Genomic DNA, 16027 nt, shown 5'->3' with positions numbered 1-16027 from the left:
TTGAAAACATCCACCAGAGAGATTTGGAAAAGTAAAGAATAGCTAAAATTAAGACTCTAAACAGGAAAAACACAAGAAAAAACCTGGAATATGCAGCAACGGATAAATAGGGAGATTGCAGACTCAATTCATTAGGGCTCAGTTACATTGCTTTCATAGTGGAAGATGAAGAGGAATTAAAAGTTGCAGGAGGTTTAGAAAAAGGTTTACACAGTTGCATCTACATATTACAAATATTGTTAAAGTTGTTGGAATGTTAATGGTATTTTGTTATTGTAGAATGGAATGAACTCAGCATCAACATCTAGTTCAAGCTGAACTAGATGTTGATGCGAGAAAAGAAAGAGCGAATGTTGAGAGCAAATGGAATGCACCAAAAAATTTTGGAAGTGACCGAAATTTTAGAATCTTTTGTTTAACGAATGGTGGTGTCTTAGTAAAATTATTCAACCTCCAAAACTGATGAAAAGATGACTGTTTTCCATCGGTAATTTCTGAGACAATAGCTGGGTATGCTCACACATATTAAAATAATAATAATAATGATTTTCCTTAAAACAAATATGTGTGACTCAAACTTCTTTTAAATGTATTTTTCATTCCAATAAATAGTTTTTCGTATGAACAATCGTATTTCTTTGACTCTAGTTAGTTCTACAGAGGTTTTAAATAGAGAAAACCACTTTGGGCCAAAGTAACCCAAACGCAAGGGTAACATTGTCCTAAATTAAAAACACTAATAAAGAGTAAAAATACTCGGAAATAAATTGATCACTATTCAAAAATTAAATTAAAAAAGAGACCTCTAGATGCGTAAAACAAGTCTCCACAGCTTGGAAATATGAATAATTATAAAAGTATTGGGAAAAGAATGAGAAAAAAAATCTGGGCCAAAGTAGCCCGCGTTTACGATATTGGTTCTGTTGCTGTCCGATTTCGAGCCCGAAGCTGTACTTACTTTTAACTAAGCAATAAATAATAGATCACTAAAGGTTAGATTTTTTTTTTTTTTAATTTTCCCAAAAACATCGGCAATACATCGGCATTGAGGTGTTTTTCAAAGCCGATAAGCCGATGTTTTATCCAAGTTAGCATCGGCCACCAATGCCGATGCCGATGGCTAAACTTTTGAACCATCGGTCGAGTTCTATTAATTATAACAGTAGATATAGGAGTTTTCAATTAAGCGGTAAACCTAGGCTGAACTCTATTCAAGCTTGGAGTTGAAGAGTAAAATGTAACTTGAGAACCCGAATTTGAAAACAACTATTGAAACTCTACAAACTAGCTGTTTTTGCTTTACTCGAGAGCACTTTAGCAACTATAGTAGCGACATTTGATAGAAGTTAGTTTGGATTCCGAAGAAGTGATGTTTGAAGCATTTTTTTTAAAAATAATTTTATCTTTCGTATTTTTATCAAGTTCTTTTTTTGAGGGCGAGATTTTCATTATGTTTTAATTGTAATGAGCTCTTAACTTAAATTATCTTTCGTACAGAAAGGGGTGAATTAATTACACTTTGTTCTAACTTTAACGGGTATTTCAGTCCAATTTTTTCTAACAGACGATTTAAATCTTCTCGAATTAAGTAAGATCTTCGCGGATTGGTGAGCATAATTACTAAGCAAGGAAAGCGTGACTAATTTGTTAAACTACCGGCAGATATTTGATTGTTTTTTTTTTTTTAATTTTAGAATTTAATTGCTTCTACATGTTTTTCCTTGAACTTTTTTACATTTCTTTTTTTTCTGAAGTATATTGATTATTAAGAAACAGAATAGTTTTAAAAAAATCTAGTCATTTTCTCATTTATTTTGACCCAAAAACAATACAAGGAATTGTATCATTTTGAAGAATTACATTTGATTCCCAAAAGTATCTTATGGATTTTTTTATTATTATTATTTTTAAGCAGAAATTTAACGATAGCACTTTATTATATTTATCACTAAATATTCTGCCGCTATTACGAAACAAAACTCATGATAAACGTTATTCGCAGAAATTTTGTAGCCTAACAAGTTAAAATTAAAAGAAAAATAATATTCGCTTCACACTCGATAATTCGTGTTTAACTTTATCTATTAATTTATCAATTCATTGTAAATTGGTAATGAATGATTTGGAGCTCAAGCATCTTCTTGAATTAGATAAACAAGAAAAATAGGAGAAAATTATTGAATTGTGAACGTTTGCATATTTGTTTTTCAATTTATTCTAAACTTTTTCCACTTTTTTTTTCTTTGTTGTTGTGTGCTTGTTTTTTTTTCTTTTATTTATTTCTTATTTATTTTTATTATTATTATTTTACTGCATCAATAATGTTTCTGGTTATTGAATGTTGACAAATCCCATTGAAGGACTAAAAGTTGAACCACATTATTTACTGCTAAGGGGAGAGACAGACCATATTACAGAACCTAAAACAAACAATTGTATTTTAAACACATTAATTCTACCATATCTCTCAATTTCATTAAACTTCGAATTTACTGCCTTTCTCTCTGTCCCTCCTTTTCCTTTCCAGAAAGTACAGTCGGATAACTGGGAAATAAATTACTTCTTACTGTCACTTACTGCTAGGTAGTAAATTATATGAAAAAAAAAATGCTGAACTAATAAAAGACCATAAATCTTTAAACTTACTGTTTTCTTTCGTTATACGTTTACGAAAAACTAAAATACAACTTGGATTTTAAGTGCACATTACATGCAGAATTTAGCCACACATACATAAGAATCTAGGGCCACAAAGTGCCGATGATGTACGTACTACAAGTAATTTCTGCAAAGCTGCCCTAAACCATAATCGAACAATAAACTCTAGTTTAGGAAAATATGATATAAATAAAGATGCTACGCACAGTAATATGGGTAGAATGTAGCTTCATACAGCCCTGTTGAAGTGCTGCACATTTCCGGATCGAAATTGTAAAATGGGAAAAGTTAAAAACTTACTGATTATAATAGGTATGTTTCCACATATTCTCTTGAGCTCTGACAGCCATTTAGGAAGGTTGTAGAGAGTATGCCTTTGAGTTACATCGTATGTTAGAAGAGCACCGTGCGCTCCGTGGTAAAATCTAGAAATAAATATCATATTTTAAACAACTCATTACAAACAATGTTTTTTGGCCGTATGTTTTAGATGAAACAATGCTGACATTCTACTTCTATTAACTAAGATCGCTTCCAATCTCTTTAAATTGTTCATAATTTTAAGATTTAAAGGAGGAGGGTGGAAAAAGCTCAATTACATCCCTCACCCCCCCCCCCCCCTCGCCACACACACGTATAACATGTGTACAAACTAACGCTTTTAATATTAAGCAGTTATGAGTTTCCATAACTATTATCTTTTCAACTTTGTATTTGAAGATTATAAAATCAAGATAGATCGAGAAATACTTAAAACAAGATACTATTACTAGAACTAAAAACCTGTGTATTGTATCTCAGCAAATCCGGTACAAATCTTCATTAGCAGAAACTAAGAGTATTTTCATTAAAAATGTTAGGTTTTTCCTTCCCTAACTAAGAAATGGTCTGCAAACTTTCTTAATATGGGACGCAGCGTCGCACTGTTTCTGCTACTTAGGTTGAAGTAACAAAACTTCAATGCTTCAACTTTATAGGGCGAGATCCCACTAGACTTGACCTACCCTCATCAAGTTTCCAAAAACTGTTACCATAGATGAAGAGTAAAAGTTGTAAATAAAACGTAAAAAGTGTTCCAATCACAGGGCTGCCGTTGTTCGAAGTTTCAGTATTGAAACTTTGAATAGCAGCAACCCTATGATTGAAGCACTTTTGCTTAGGCAACCCTATACCATCGATTTTGTAATTTTTCTACCTACATTTCTTTATGTAGCTTATGTGGAAACTCGATGAGACAATTCTGGTTAGGGACCGGAAAAAGGTAGGCAACCTTAATTTAACGTTTTCTTTCCAGCTTTTACTCTTCATTTATGACAACAATTTTTGAAAACTCAATGGGGGTAAATTACCCATTTTTGGGCACTTTTAAGCCTCTTGCAACCCTGGTTAGGGGACGGAAAAAGGTAGGCAACCTTACTTTTGTGTTTTAGTTACAACTTTTACTCTTCATTTGTAACAATAACTTCCGGAAACTCGATGAGGAATAAATTATCTCCCTCATTGAAAACCTTTTATCCCCTGACAACCTTTATTAGGGAGCCGAAAAAGGTAGACCACCTTAGTTTAGCGTTTTATTTCCCTCTTTTACTCTTCATTTATGATAACGATTGTCGGAAACTCGATGAGGGTAAATTACTCATTTTTAGGCACTTTTCAACCTCTGGCAACCCTAATTAGTTCACGTGAAAGAGGTAGAAATTCTTTCTTTCACGTTTTATTTACAATTTTTACTCTTCATTATGGTAACAATTTTAGGAAACTCGATGAGGGTAAGCCAAACCTAATGGGATCTTAGACTATTAGGTTTTCCTTTTCTTCGGGATAAACTGAGAGATAAAATTTTATGCATTGTGTCCAAGACTACACACTCTGAGAGCAACTGGGTATGAAAAGTTTGACTTTATAGTTGTTTGTTAGCAAATCAGATCATGTTTTCTTTGACCTCAGAGACCAAGGTAAAAATGAAAACATCCCATTTACTGCCCAACTAGCGTATATTATAATATGCACTTAAGCATTGTTTTTTCAGTTCAATGTAACTTTTTTACCTCCCTCCCCATACGTTTAAAGTTTGCGGGAGGAGGTTGAGCACCCTCTTTCAGTTGAAATCGGAAGCTAAATTTTTTCCAGTATATTACTATCTACAAGTCTAAAAATATTGAGGGATGGCCCGTTATATAGGAGAACTTTTTTTTACATGTATTTTTGAACCACCCTAATGGGCACACATGACCATAATTACTTTTTTGGCAATTCTTACCTCGAACTATTATTTAGAACTGATTATAATACAAAAGTATTAATAGTTTTTTTTTTTTTTTTTTTTTTTTTTTTTTTTTTTTTTGTATTCACATTACTATGCGAGTGTGACCATGACTGATCAAACCAGTGTCTTCCAATTTATGTCTAAAAATAAATGCAAAAAATAGATAAAAATTAATGAAAATTTCACAGCTGTAAAAGTGAAATTTCTAAGTATTAGCACAAATTTAAAAATCTCTCAACCATGCTCATAATTAGGCATTTACCCTTCTTACTTTATTCGAACGTTTATTTGTTTTTTACCTATTTAAATTAGAAATTGCATTTGTGAGAAAAATTTTTTTGTGTGCTTAAATATTAGACAAAATTGCTGACTTTAAAGTTCGAAAAAAAATTATCATGAATGAATGAAATTAACAAAAAAAAGATGATAAGCATTTTGAGGAAAGGAAAAGAGGAATTTTATGTAATTACAAGTGGCACCCTCGCGGCTTTGCCCGTAGTAGAAAATTAAAATGTCTTTTGGTTCGCCTGTATATTTACAAATAATGTATGATGAATTTCTCGCCAATCGGCTTGCCAATGTTACGGTTCCACGTTATGATAACTTGGTAATTTACTCGTCCATCTTATGATAATTTTGCTCGGGAAAATGTTCTTAAAATTGGAATGGAAAAAGAACAAAATCGAATTTTCGAAAAATCGCTTTGAGGTGGACACCTCCATGCTACAAACTAATTCTGTGCCAAATTTCATGAAAATCGGCAGAACGGTCTAGGCGCTATGCGCGTCATAGAGATCCTGACAGACAGAGATCCGGACAGAGAGAGATCCAGACAGAGAGACTTTCAACTTTATTATTAGTAAAGAAGATAAAGATGAGGTAGATGAAGATAGATAATCACTCTATAGACAATCAGTTAAGAAGCTCAGGAAGTTCTACACTAACGATACTGAATCTGTGGCCAGTGTGTCAATTGCGACAAGCTAAATCCAACAAATGTACTAACATTAATTAATCGATTAAAATAATAAATATGCAAACGGTTAAATTATACGCTGAAGTTTTGTAAAACACACGCAAAAGTGTCAAATTCATAAAAATTTAATCTTCCAAAGAATAAGAAGAATGAAAAACGTAGTTGTTTCCATTTACTCCGAAGTGCAGTATTTGTAGGGTGAACGGAAGCACCAAAATTGCACACCAAAAATAGCCGGTATGGTGAAATTCCTAAACAAATGTTTTAGTAACCTTCCGCGTGATAAGTAAACCAAGTTGAAAACCAGTGACTTTGCATTATATTACGAAGTTATGAAATTTTTCATATTCCTAATAAGTTTTATGATATTTGAAAGGAAAAAACATTTTTACATCCTCTTACGATCTGGATTTATTTTATGTACTCGTAGTTCTGGTTATGCCATATTTTGCAACCAACAATAAGTACAACAATGAGTGTAAAAACATTTGGCTTATCTTTATCGTTAATCTCTTTTGCATTTTTTAATATCTACATTTCTGAAAAGTATAGATAACAAAGATTGTCAATGATAACCAAAATCTAACATGAAATTAAAGGAGGTCACCATCAAATATCTGACACATATTTAATCAAGATCTAATCATGTTTCAATCGTCCTTCAACAGTTTTATCCTGCATATAGTTGCATGAATTAAGTTCAGGATCCACTGGTGTTGAGACGGATTGGGTTTTACACAGATCACGAAATTACTTTTTCGCAAAAGAAAGAAATATAATCATCAAATTTTCACATGACAATAAAATGGCATTAATTATGCATGTAGTTATTTGAAAAAAAAATTTCCAGAATTTTCATAGTTCTGCATAAAACTTTTTGAGAGATTGAAATGAAAAAAAGTGGTCCGACCCAATGAATGAACACCCCAGTCAGTAGGCACACAGCATTGTCTAGTCGTTTTCTTTCTAAAGATGGATAAAAGGGAGTTACTATTTCCAATTCATCTTTGAAAAAAGTTTTAAAACTTAATTTTTTTTACAAAAAATACGAGGTGTTTATTCACTGGGTAGTGTTCATTCATTGGTTGGTCCACCCTTTAACCTAAAATAATATATTACCTTGCAAACTATTTTCAGTTAACACTATTGTTATCTCTTTCTTCTACAAAAACACCTTATACACGTGACTAATTTCTTGATTAAATAATTCGTCTGTACTTACGACATAGTAATGGACTTAAACTTTTCTTGACCTGCAGTATCCCATATCATCAATTTCGTCTTTCTCCCTTTACATGTTTTATACACTGGTCGGTAATCCACACCAACTGTTGGCTGTATAGTTTCTGTAACACGAAAAAATCATACTTCTTGAAAATAATTATAAACTAATATATTTAGGTGCTTCATGCATGAAGGAATTGTATATAGAAGTAAAAATATTAGTAAAATTATTAGGGTCTGGTGGGGGGAAAGTGGTCATTGGGGTAAAGTGGTCATACGTCAAATAAGTGACTATAGATTGGAAATGAATGTGAAAATTTTATTTTAGGTTTGGGAAGTTAGAAACTACATTTTGAATACAAAATTTCAAAACTGGAAAAATTTTATTTGGTAAAAAAAAATATTTTGTGTAAATATGAAAATCTTAAAAATCTAAACACCTCTTTTAACTTCTTTGGGAAATTTTTTTTGTTAGAATTATGAACAGATTGAGGGCACAGGAAGCTTCCTACATGTCTTAAGCTCGCTTACTCATTAACAGTTAGCTGAATATATTTTAGATCATTTTTTAGAACAATTTCTGTAAGATGGGGTAAAGTGGTCATAATATTAGGCTTAACGAATATTGTTCTTCTAATGTCACTTAAAACTTATTTATAAAGCATATATGTATAAATTAAATATTAATTTCACTTAATATGTATTTTTTTTTACAGTAAATGGGTTAAATATACGAGTATATACGTATGCATACGCATATACTCGTGTAGGCGCGTATATAAACGTATTCACATAAATGCACCAATAAATACGTATATGGGTATCTGATATGGGCATTTTTTATCTATGCAGTTATACATTCGATTATACACGTATATACTTGCTTTTACTTGTATGTATACGAACACTTATATACTCAGGTAGACACGTATATACACGTACGTACTCGGGTAGACACTTACATACAAGCATATGACATACAAGTATACAGGGTGAGTTTAAACTCTTGGGAAAATTTTTAAAAGGTGTAAGAGGTTAGGATAAGAAGTAAGAATCGTAAAGAACATATGGTCACAAATACAATGCTGATGCGCTACATTGGCACGCAAAGCCAAAGACTGATGGATGCAAAACAGGTCACAAATTTGTTACACTAAGACAATTTTGCACAACATTTTAGGTCGTAAGAAAGTTTTAAAGTGATTGAAGAAATTTGCGGCCTGCAGCTGTAATACATGCGTCGCAATCACAAAGCACTCTCTGTTTTAATAACGCGACTTTTGAAAAACTTTCATCCGTCGCTGAGCCTTGGTTGCGATGCGTGTATTAGAACTACTACGGGTCGTAACTTTTAACAAGTGCTCTAAATATTTCTTAAAAACTAAAATTTTGAGTAAAATCATCTTAGTGTAAAAAATTTGTGACCTGTTTTGCATCCATTGAGTTTCTGGTTTTGTGTGCATGTAGCGCGTCAGCGACCATAAGCTCCTTATTATTCTTTGCTTTTTATCCTCACCTCTCACACCCCTTAGATTTTTGCGCAAGAGCTTGGATTCACTCTGTAGGCATTCATGTATATAAGCGTATATACTCGTGAATACATATATATACTGCCGTATACACATAAATGTACGTATTATACGTTTTTTCAGGAATATAATTGTGTTTACACGTATACATACGTATATACTCGTGCTTCCATATATACATGTATCTACGAGAGTAGACACGTACAAACACGCACTGGATGCATCCACGAATTAACTCGTGTATAAGTGTACATAAATGTATAACCCGTATATACATTTATGTACACTTATGTATGTACCCGCATGTACACTTGTACATATATGTGTATATACGTCTGCTATACACGTATCAGGTATGCACGGTATCTACTCATATATGAACGTGATTACTCATGTTTACACGACAAGTATATACTCGTGAATACACGCATATATTAGTGCATATACTTGTAATCATAAAAATAACTGAAATATACAAACATTAGGGTTATTTAATATGGTTTTGCATTTATTTTTAACTATGACCACTTTACCCCATGCTGTGACCACTTTCCCCCCAATCCCATGGGGTATAAGTGGTCATAAATACAAAGGGAAAAGAAAATTAAAAAACTAATTAAATCAATATATTTTTTTTCTAAACTTCAATGTACTGTGTTCTTTAATAATGCAATGTAAAATAACAACAAAAAAAGTTGAAGTGTTTTAATATTTTGTTGTATTTATTATCCACCAAAGTTGAAAACCTACGATTTTATGACCACTTTACCCCACCAAACCCTATTCCTTTAAAATGTGCTTTACTCGGAAAAAAATACATTAAAAATATTTAAGAGTTTTAATGTTCTAATTTTCCAGTGGCGTTTAAACTAGATATGAAAACTTTTTTAATGTATTTTGTTTTGACTATGTGTGCTCATAGTCAGACAAAAGGAAAAATGTTCATGCTGATGAAAATGAGTTTTAAATTTTTTTCGAACCTACAACATATTGTCTTTAGGTCTGGTTTAAAAAAAAAATATGTTTTTTTCTTTAATGAATGTAGTTTGTTTCTTTGTAAAGAAAATGGAAATATATATTTTGCTTAACTTCAACGATGATTGTATTTAATCTTCCTATTTTCCTTGAAAGTAGACAAACAAATTATGTGGCAGGAACTTCCATATTCCCCTCAATACAAGAAACATCGTTTAATTGATATTCTCATAAAAAAGGAGTTACAAATCAGAATTTTATCCGTTTGATACTACTTTTTCCTGTACAGTATAGTCAAGTTTTAAAGCTCCAAACTAAAATTAAGGAAAATAGTTTTCAATGAAATGCATAGTATTATTTCAATTCTTTCGACGAAATAGAAAATGAGACCTCTTTTGTTTCCATCGAAATAAAGAATGGCAACGATTCTTGATTTCGATGGAGCAGAAAAGTTTTCCGTAATTTAAGAATTTTCCAACAAAAAAAAAGTAATTATGTAACAATAGCCAGCCTCAGGACCTATTTAATAAATAAATATGAACGCAAGCAAAATACACTTAAGATATTTAATCTGTGTTGTGACTTTTCAGCTTTTCGCTCCAGGGTTCCCCGTACCTACCACTATTTGTGGTTTAACCAGTCGGATGGGACATTTAAGACAGCTCTGATTGTTTGATCTAGAACCAGAAGACGAGCAATCCCTGGTCCAGCGCCCCATGAGGCACCCATAGCTGACCACGAGCATATTTAGCGTCCCTCTGTGTTGTGACTGCGGTATCATATACAAAACTTTTTCAAACATTTTAATTGTGGATTTCTTTACTTGTTTTTAAATTTATTATTAGCTGATACAGGAACGCGTTGCTATGGCGCAGTAGTTGGATTTAAAGCATCTTTTACTCATTATTTTGATACAACCCAAAAACATACTCGCCTGCATTGGGAGTTTAGCCAATATGGGCGGATCATTATCGAGATGAAGCCGATACACCTATTAAATACGCCCAGCTAATCTTTGTACTGGTGGCGAAAAATATTTTTCACAACAGTGAGAAGTCTGCATTTGTGAAACTTGTAGCAATTCAGGAAACTTTTGATGAATGTACTTGATTTTCTCAAGAAGTGGATAAAAACCTGTAAAATCCTTAAATATTCTTTGGAAATAATCAGTAACGTTTCGGCATTTTTTTTTACAGTGTAGAGGTCAAACGATGATAAGGTTGTGTCGATTAATTAACTTACACCGCCAACTATTAAGAACTTTTAGAACTAAACAATTAATTCACACTATTATTGTATAATTAATGTTTAATTTGCAATAAAAAAATAATAATAACTATCCTATCTCTTAAATTGGACCAAATGACACATAGGTATGAAATTTGATAGAAATCAGTTGAGTAGTTTCTGAGTTTACCCCGAACAAACATCGAGGCACGATATTTATATATATATATATATATATATATATATATATATATATATATATATATATATATATATATATATATATATATAAAAGAGAGAGAGAGAGAGAGATTTTCTCCTTGGATTGATTAACACTTTCCTGAGCAAGAAATGATTACTTACCAATAAAATTTTCCTCTGCATAACGATGTAGTACACAACTTTTTCCAACATCTGGAAAAGAAAAAGACTGTTTTAACAAATATACACACACACACACTTCATATATATATATATATATATATATATATATATATATATATATATATATATATATATATATATATATATATATATATATATATATATATATATATATATATATATATATATATATATATATATATATATATATATATATATATATATATATATATATATATACTTGTGAACTTGTGAACAAGTGTTAAAGGCAAGATGCAATGAAAATTATACTTTTTGCTGTTCTTCTCATATTTTTCCGATTTGGCACTCTTCCAACAACTTACGTGTCATCTGGGCGTACTTCATCGCAACTAGAAGTTGTTGCTCCAACTATGAACCACTTTGAATAAGAAATTAACAAGTACCTTAATCAAAGCACCAAATATTGCAAGCATATAGTATTTTCCTCTTCTTGCAATATCTGTGTTTTAAGAATGCTGTTGTTTTATGGTCACTATGTGTATTTTGTCCAAAACAATTGAAGGGTATTCTGCCGTGGGAATGTAAAGGGCAGAATCTGTAAATTTTTCAGTTTCCATTGTTTTGCATTTTGGTCATCTATTGTACTTGAGCTTCATTGCAATAAAAACGAGCAAAAGCTTGCTCGTTTAGTTTCCGCTGAAAACATTTAAACCGTTAAAAACCCCTCCGACATTTCCCTTTTGTTTCCACGGCAGTGTTCGCCTTTTCTTTCCCAAACTTCAAAAGGAAAAAAAAATGCTCAATGATTAACACCCCCATTTCCACTAGACATACATGCAGAGTCATTTTCGTGATCTGCTCCTTTTGAAGTGTTTTGCGTTCAGTGTATAACAATTCCAGTGTCTTGAACCTTGAACATGTTTACGAAACCTCTTCGAACATATTGCCCCCCGGTAAAAAAAAAAATGATACTTTTTTTTTTCCTGAGTTATTTCTGTTTCTTTGCCGGGGTGCGATATGTGGCGCTGTTGCGATTTAAGCTACTCTTCATACATAAAACGTGCACCCCTATGACCAGGGTGCGTTTTTAAGCAAAGTAACTAAAATTCTTTCTTGTTGAGTGTTTTTTTTTATTATTATTGTTATAGTATTGCTTTATTTATTGGTGCAGTAAATATGAAGGGGGGCAATTTTAAAAGAAAAAGGTTTTTGGCATGAAATTCATTTGGGATGCAGGAACAACGTCATAAACACTTCATTTGGAACATGTCTCAACGTCTTTAATCGAATCAAATAAAATAAAACATAGAAGTCACCACTGATTGTTGTTTTTATCAATTATTCAGTGATTGTGGTATGTAGCTTTTTTTAACCAATACACGTATTATTCATGGCTACATTTATTTCTTTTGATTTTTTGTCATGAATCTGAAGTGAAAAGGGAGCTCAAAATTTTTACTTGTGAAATGTAACACGTTTATGTTATTAAGAAAAACTTATCGTATTCTTCTGTCTAAATACTATAACCGGTTGAAAAAGTATTTTCGATTATCGGGAAAGTATATGTAATGCAATCACTTCAGGTTAACAAATTATTGCTTCATTATAACAAAACTTCAACAAAATTGCAACAAAAAAAAACTTAAATTATTAAATTTATTCATATTTTATGCATTTTTCATGTAGAAAAAAAAGGGCGTGATTTTATCAATGCATAGAAAATGAGCTTTCTCCATAAGTGCAAATTCCCAGGTTGTGCCCTATTGAAAAAAATGAAAGAGACCGATTTCCTTGATTGATCACAGACTAATTTCAAATTGTCCAGGAAATCGAGCTACCTTCATTCGAAACGAAATATTATTTTTTAATTTTGTCGCTAATGTTACATTTTTACACATCTTTGCGGTTAAAAGTTCGTGTTTTAAAACTACCTTTTTGAAAGGTTTATAGAAGAAGTGGTTTCTGGGCAAAGTCCATCCTATTATGATTTAATATATATATATTGCAACAAAATGTGGAACAAAAGTAACGTATTGAGAAAAATCTGCTAATTTAAATATAATTAATGATACTGATAAACTATACAAAAATATTTTAGCACTGATTGGTAAACTAACTATCAAAAGAAAAACCTTGATCAGTTGTAAATAACCAAGAGATAATATATATATATATATATATATATATATATATATATATATATATATATATATATATATATATATATATATATATATATATATATATACATATATATATATATATATATATATATATATATATATATATATATATATATAATATGCTGGTAACAATTTAAAATACACTTCCTTGACTTTTAAACTGCTACCGTGACTCCAACTTTAAGTTATAAAAGAAAAAATGATGCTTCGTTTTTTTTTTTTTTTTTTTCTTGTTTTTCTTGTTTTTTTTTTTTTTCTTTTCTTTTTTTTTTTTTTTTTTTTTTCACATTAATTTCCGAAGGAAACCATCTTGGTTTTACGAAAATAAAGTTTTGTTTATTATACGACTTTCTGACAGTTAACTTCACCCTTAGTCATTGAAGAATTTACTGCTGGAAATGTTGTCGCAAACGTGTGTAATTTTCGTTGAAAAATAAATTAAAGATTTTTGTGGTCATTCTACTCAAAGAGAGTATATAACTTTTGTAATGTAAGTAAACAGATGATTTAACTCATTTTAATAATAAACGGAACTTCACCCACAGAAGAATTAGTTTCAGTAACAGGAAACATAATTTATATGTTTCAGCTTTAGATCCTCCTCGTTCTTCTGGATTTATTGAGAGATAAAATTTTGTGAATTGTGTCTGAGACTACACTCTCTGAGAGTAACTGAGTATGAAAAATTTGAAATTATGACTTTGTTAGAGAACGAAATAATGTTTCCATCTGCTGCAGAGACTGGGGGATAAATGAAAACACCACACTTATTTCCCCATGAGGTTGATGTAGGAAGATAATTGCACTGCACAACAATCAGTTTAAAAGTATAAGAAGTTCTATACCAACTATACTCAATCTGCGGCCCGTAGGTTGCATGCGACAAACCAAATCCTCTAAATGTAATCTGAAATCATTTGAAAAGAGAAGTCCTACGAAAAATTTACTTATGCCCTGAATTTATGCAAAATATTTTCCATCAATATTTAACTTTCCAAAAAATTAAAATCATCTTTGCTTTTAATACTCTAGACTACTGAAATTATGGTATAAATGGAAGATTGTCAAATTAAAAATAACTGGAAAGTCGAAAACTCACAAATAAATGTTTTTAGTAACCTCCCACGTGACAATTAAAACCAGTTGGAACCAGTTACCTCGAAATTCGTAAGCTTACTGGAAAGGAAAATGTAAGACACTAAACTGAAAGAAGCAACTTTTTTTTAGTGTCATCTTCAAATAAAAAATAATTATTAAATAAGAACAAAAAACCTGACTGCGTAAAAACCAAAAAAAAATTAAAGAAAAAAATACAAGCCCAGTAGTATTTGGAATGTTATTAAGTACTACTGAATAACTACATCATTGAAATAGTTTTATAACGGATACACACATAAGACAAATCATAAATTCAAAAGCAAAATAGAAGGATCAACAGTCGGGGCACATTCAAAGTTTACGGGGTTCCTTGATGGGTCAAAAAGGAATGGGCCCCGATTGTTGATATTTCTATTTTGCTTTTGAATTTATGATTTGACTTATGTGTGTATCGATTATAAAACTATTTCAGTGGTGTAGTTATTCAGTAGTACTTAATAACATTCCAAACTACAGGGCTTATAGTTTTACCTTTTCAGTTATTATTTTAACACTTTTTACTTAATTTTCATTGATTTAGTTATTATGATTATCAGTTGGTAAATTTCTCAATCTTGTCATTTCATCGAAATAATTTGTATCGTGAGAATTATTAAGTAACTTGCGGTGGTCTAAACTGCTGATTTTATTATTCCCTCTAAGAACCCAACTCGGCTTAAAGATACATATGCTTGACCTTTCGCAAAAATGCGCGAACTTAAGTCAACCACAGCTACATAAACAGTCTGTAACTCATGATGACGCGAGCTCGGAAACGTCGTCAGACAAATCTTTCTCGTAAAATTAAAAAGCCAGTCACGAAAACACTTGTCGCAAAACTCAGTTCCCGGAATCACGACAAAAACAAATGCAACATAAATGTTTAGAGATGAAAATCGAATTATGAAACTTAGTAAAACAAAAAATTCAGGCAGCGAAAACGCCACCCGCATTTGTAAACGCTTTGTCGCACGCAGGTAGCCTGCGACACGATCCCAAACTGACCAAATGGCGACTGACAGTTGATATGGTGAATGTTGATTACAAATATGTGTTTAGTGACACTCCCAAGGTTAAGACAAATCGATTGACGGAAGATACATCATTGGTCTAGGCGTTTATCCTTTACAACGCCACAGAGAAACAAACAAACATACATACATAGACTCATGAACACATTACCTTCCTTTGCGTCGCGCACGCGCAGTCAGGTAAAAAGAATGACTTTTATACAACTGTGGAAATATACGGCACTATTAGAATATTTACTATATGATATGTAGTCTTCACTCATTAACAGTTCAGTCTCAAAAATTATCTCAAATATAGTTATAGAGTTTGTTTCAATGTACCTCCCCCCCCCCCCCTTCTGTTTTTTTTTATCCCAACTAACCTTCAATAATAGAAATGAATTAAAGAAATACTTACTTGCATCCCCAATGATAAGTATTTTAAATACAATCCTTGGAATATTGTTTGCCATCAT

General features: G+C 31.5%; 1 protein-coding gene across 1 annotated transcript in view; it reads right to left on the bottom strand.

Annotated features, from left to right (window-relative positions):
• Nucleotides 1–16027, bottom strand: part of LOC129217141 (ras-related protein Rab-13-like) — a 21103-nt gene extending 5076 nt beyond the window's left edge. Inside the window, exons 1-4 of the mRNA XM_054851404.1 lie at nucleotides 15970–16027; nucleotides 11219–11269; nucleotides 7123–7246; nucleotides 2959–3083 (exon numbers count right to left, since the gene is read on the bottom strand). Coding sequence (XP_054707379.1) covers nucleotides 2959–3083; nucleotides 7123–7246; nucleotides 11219–11269; nucleotides 15970–16027 — 358 coding nt within the window. The remainder of the gene's footprint in view (nucleotides 1–2958; nucleotides 3084–7122; nucleotides 7247–11218; nucleotides 11270–15969) is intronic.

This window comes from Uloborus diversus, chromosome 1, assembly GCF_026930045.1.
Source record: "Uloborus diversus isolate 005 chromosome 1, Udiv.v.3.1, whole genome shotgun sequence".
Lineage (NCBI taxonomy): Eukaryota > Metazoa > Arthropoda > Arachnida > Araneae > Uloboridae > Uloborus > Uloborus diversus.
Note: the sequence above shows the minus strand (reverse complement) of the source record. Positions and strands in the feature narration are given on the sequence as shown.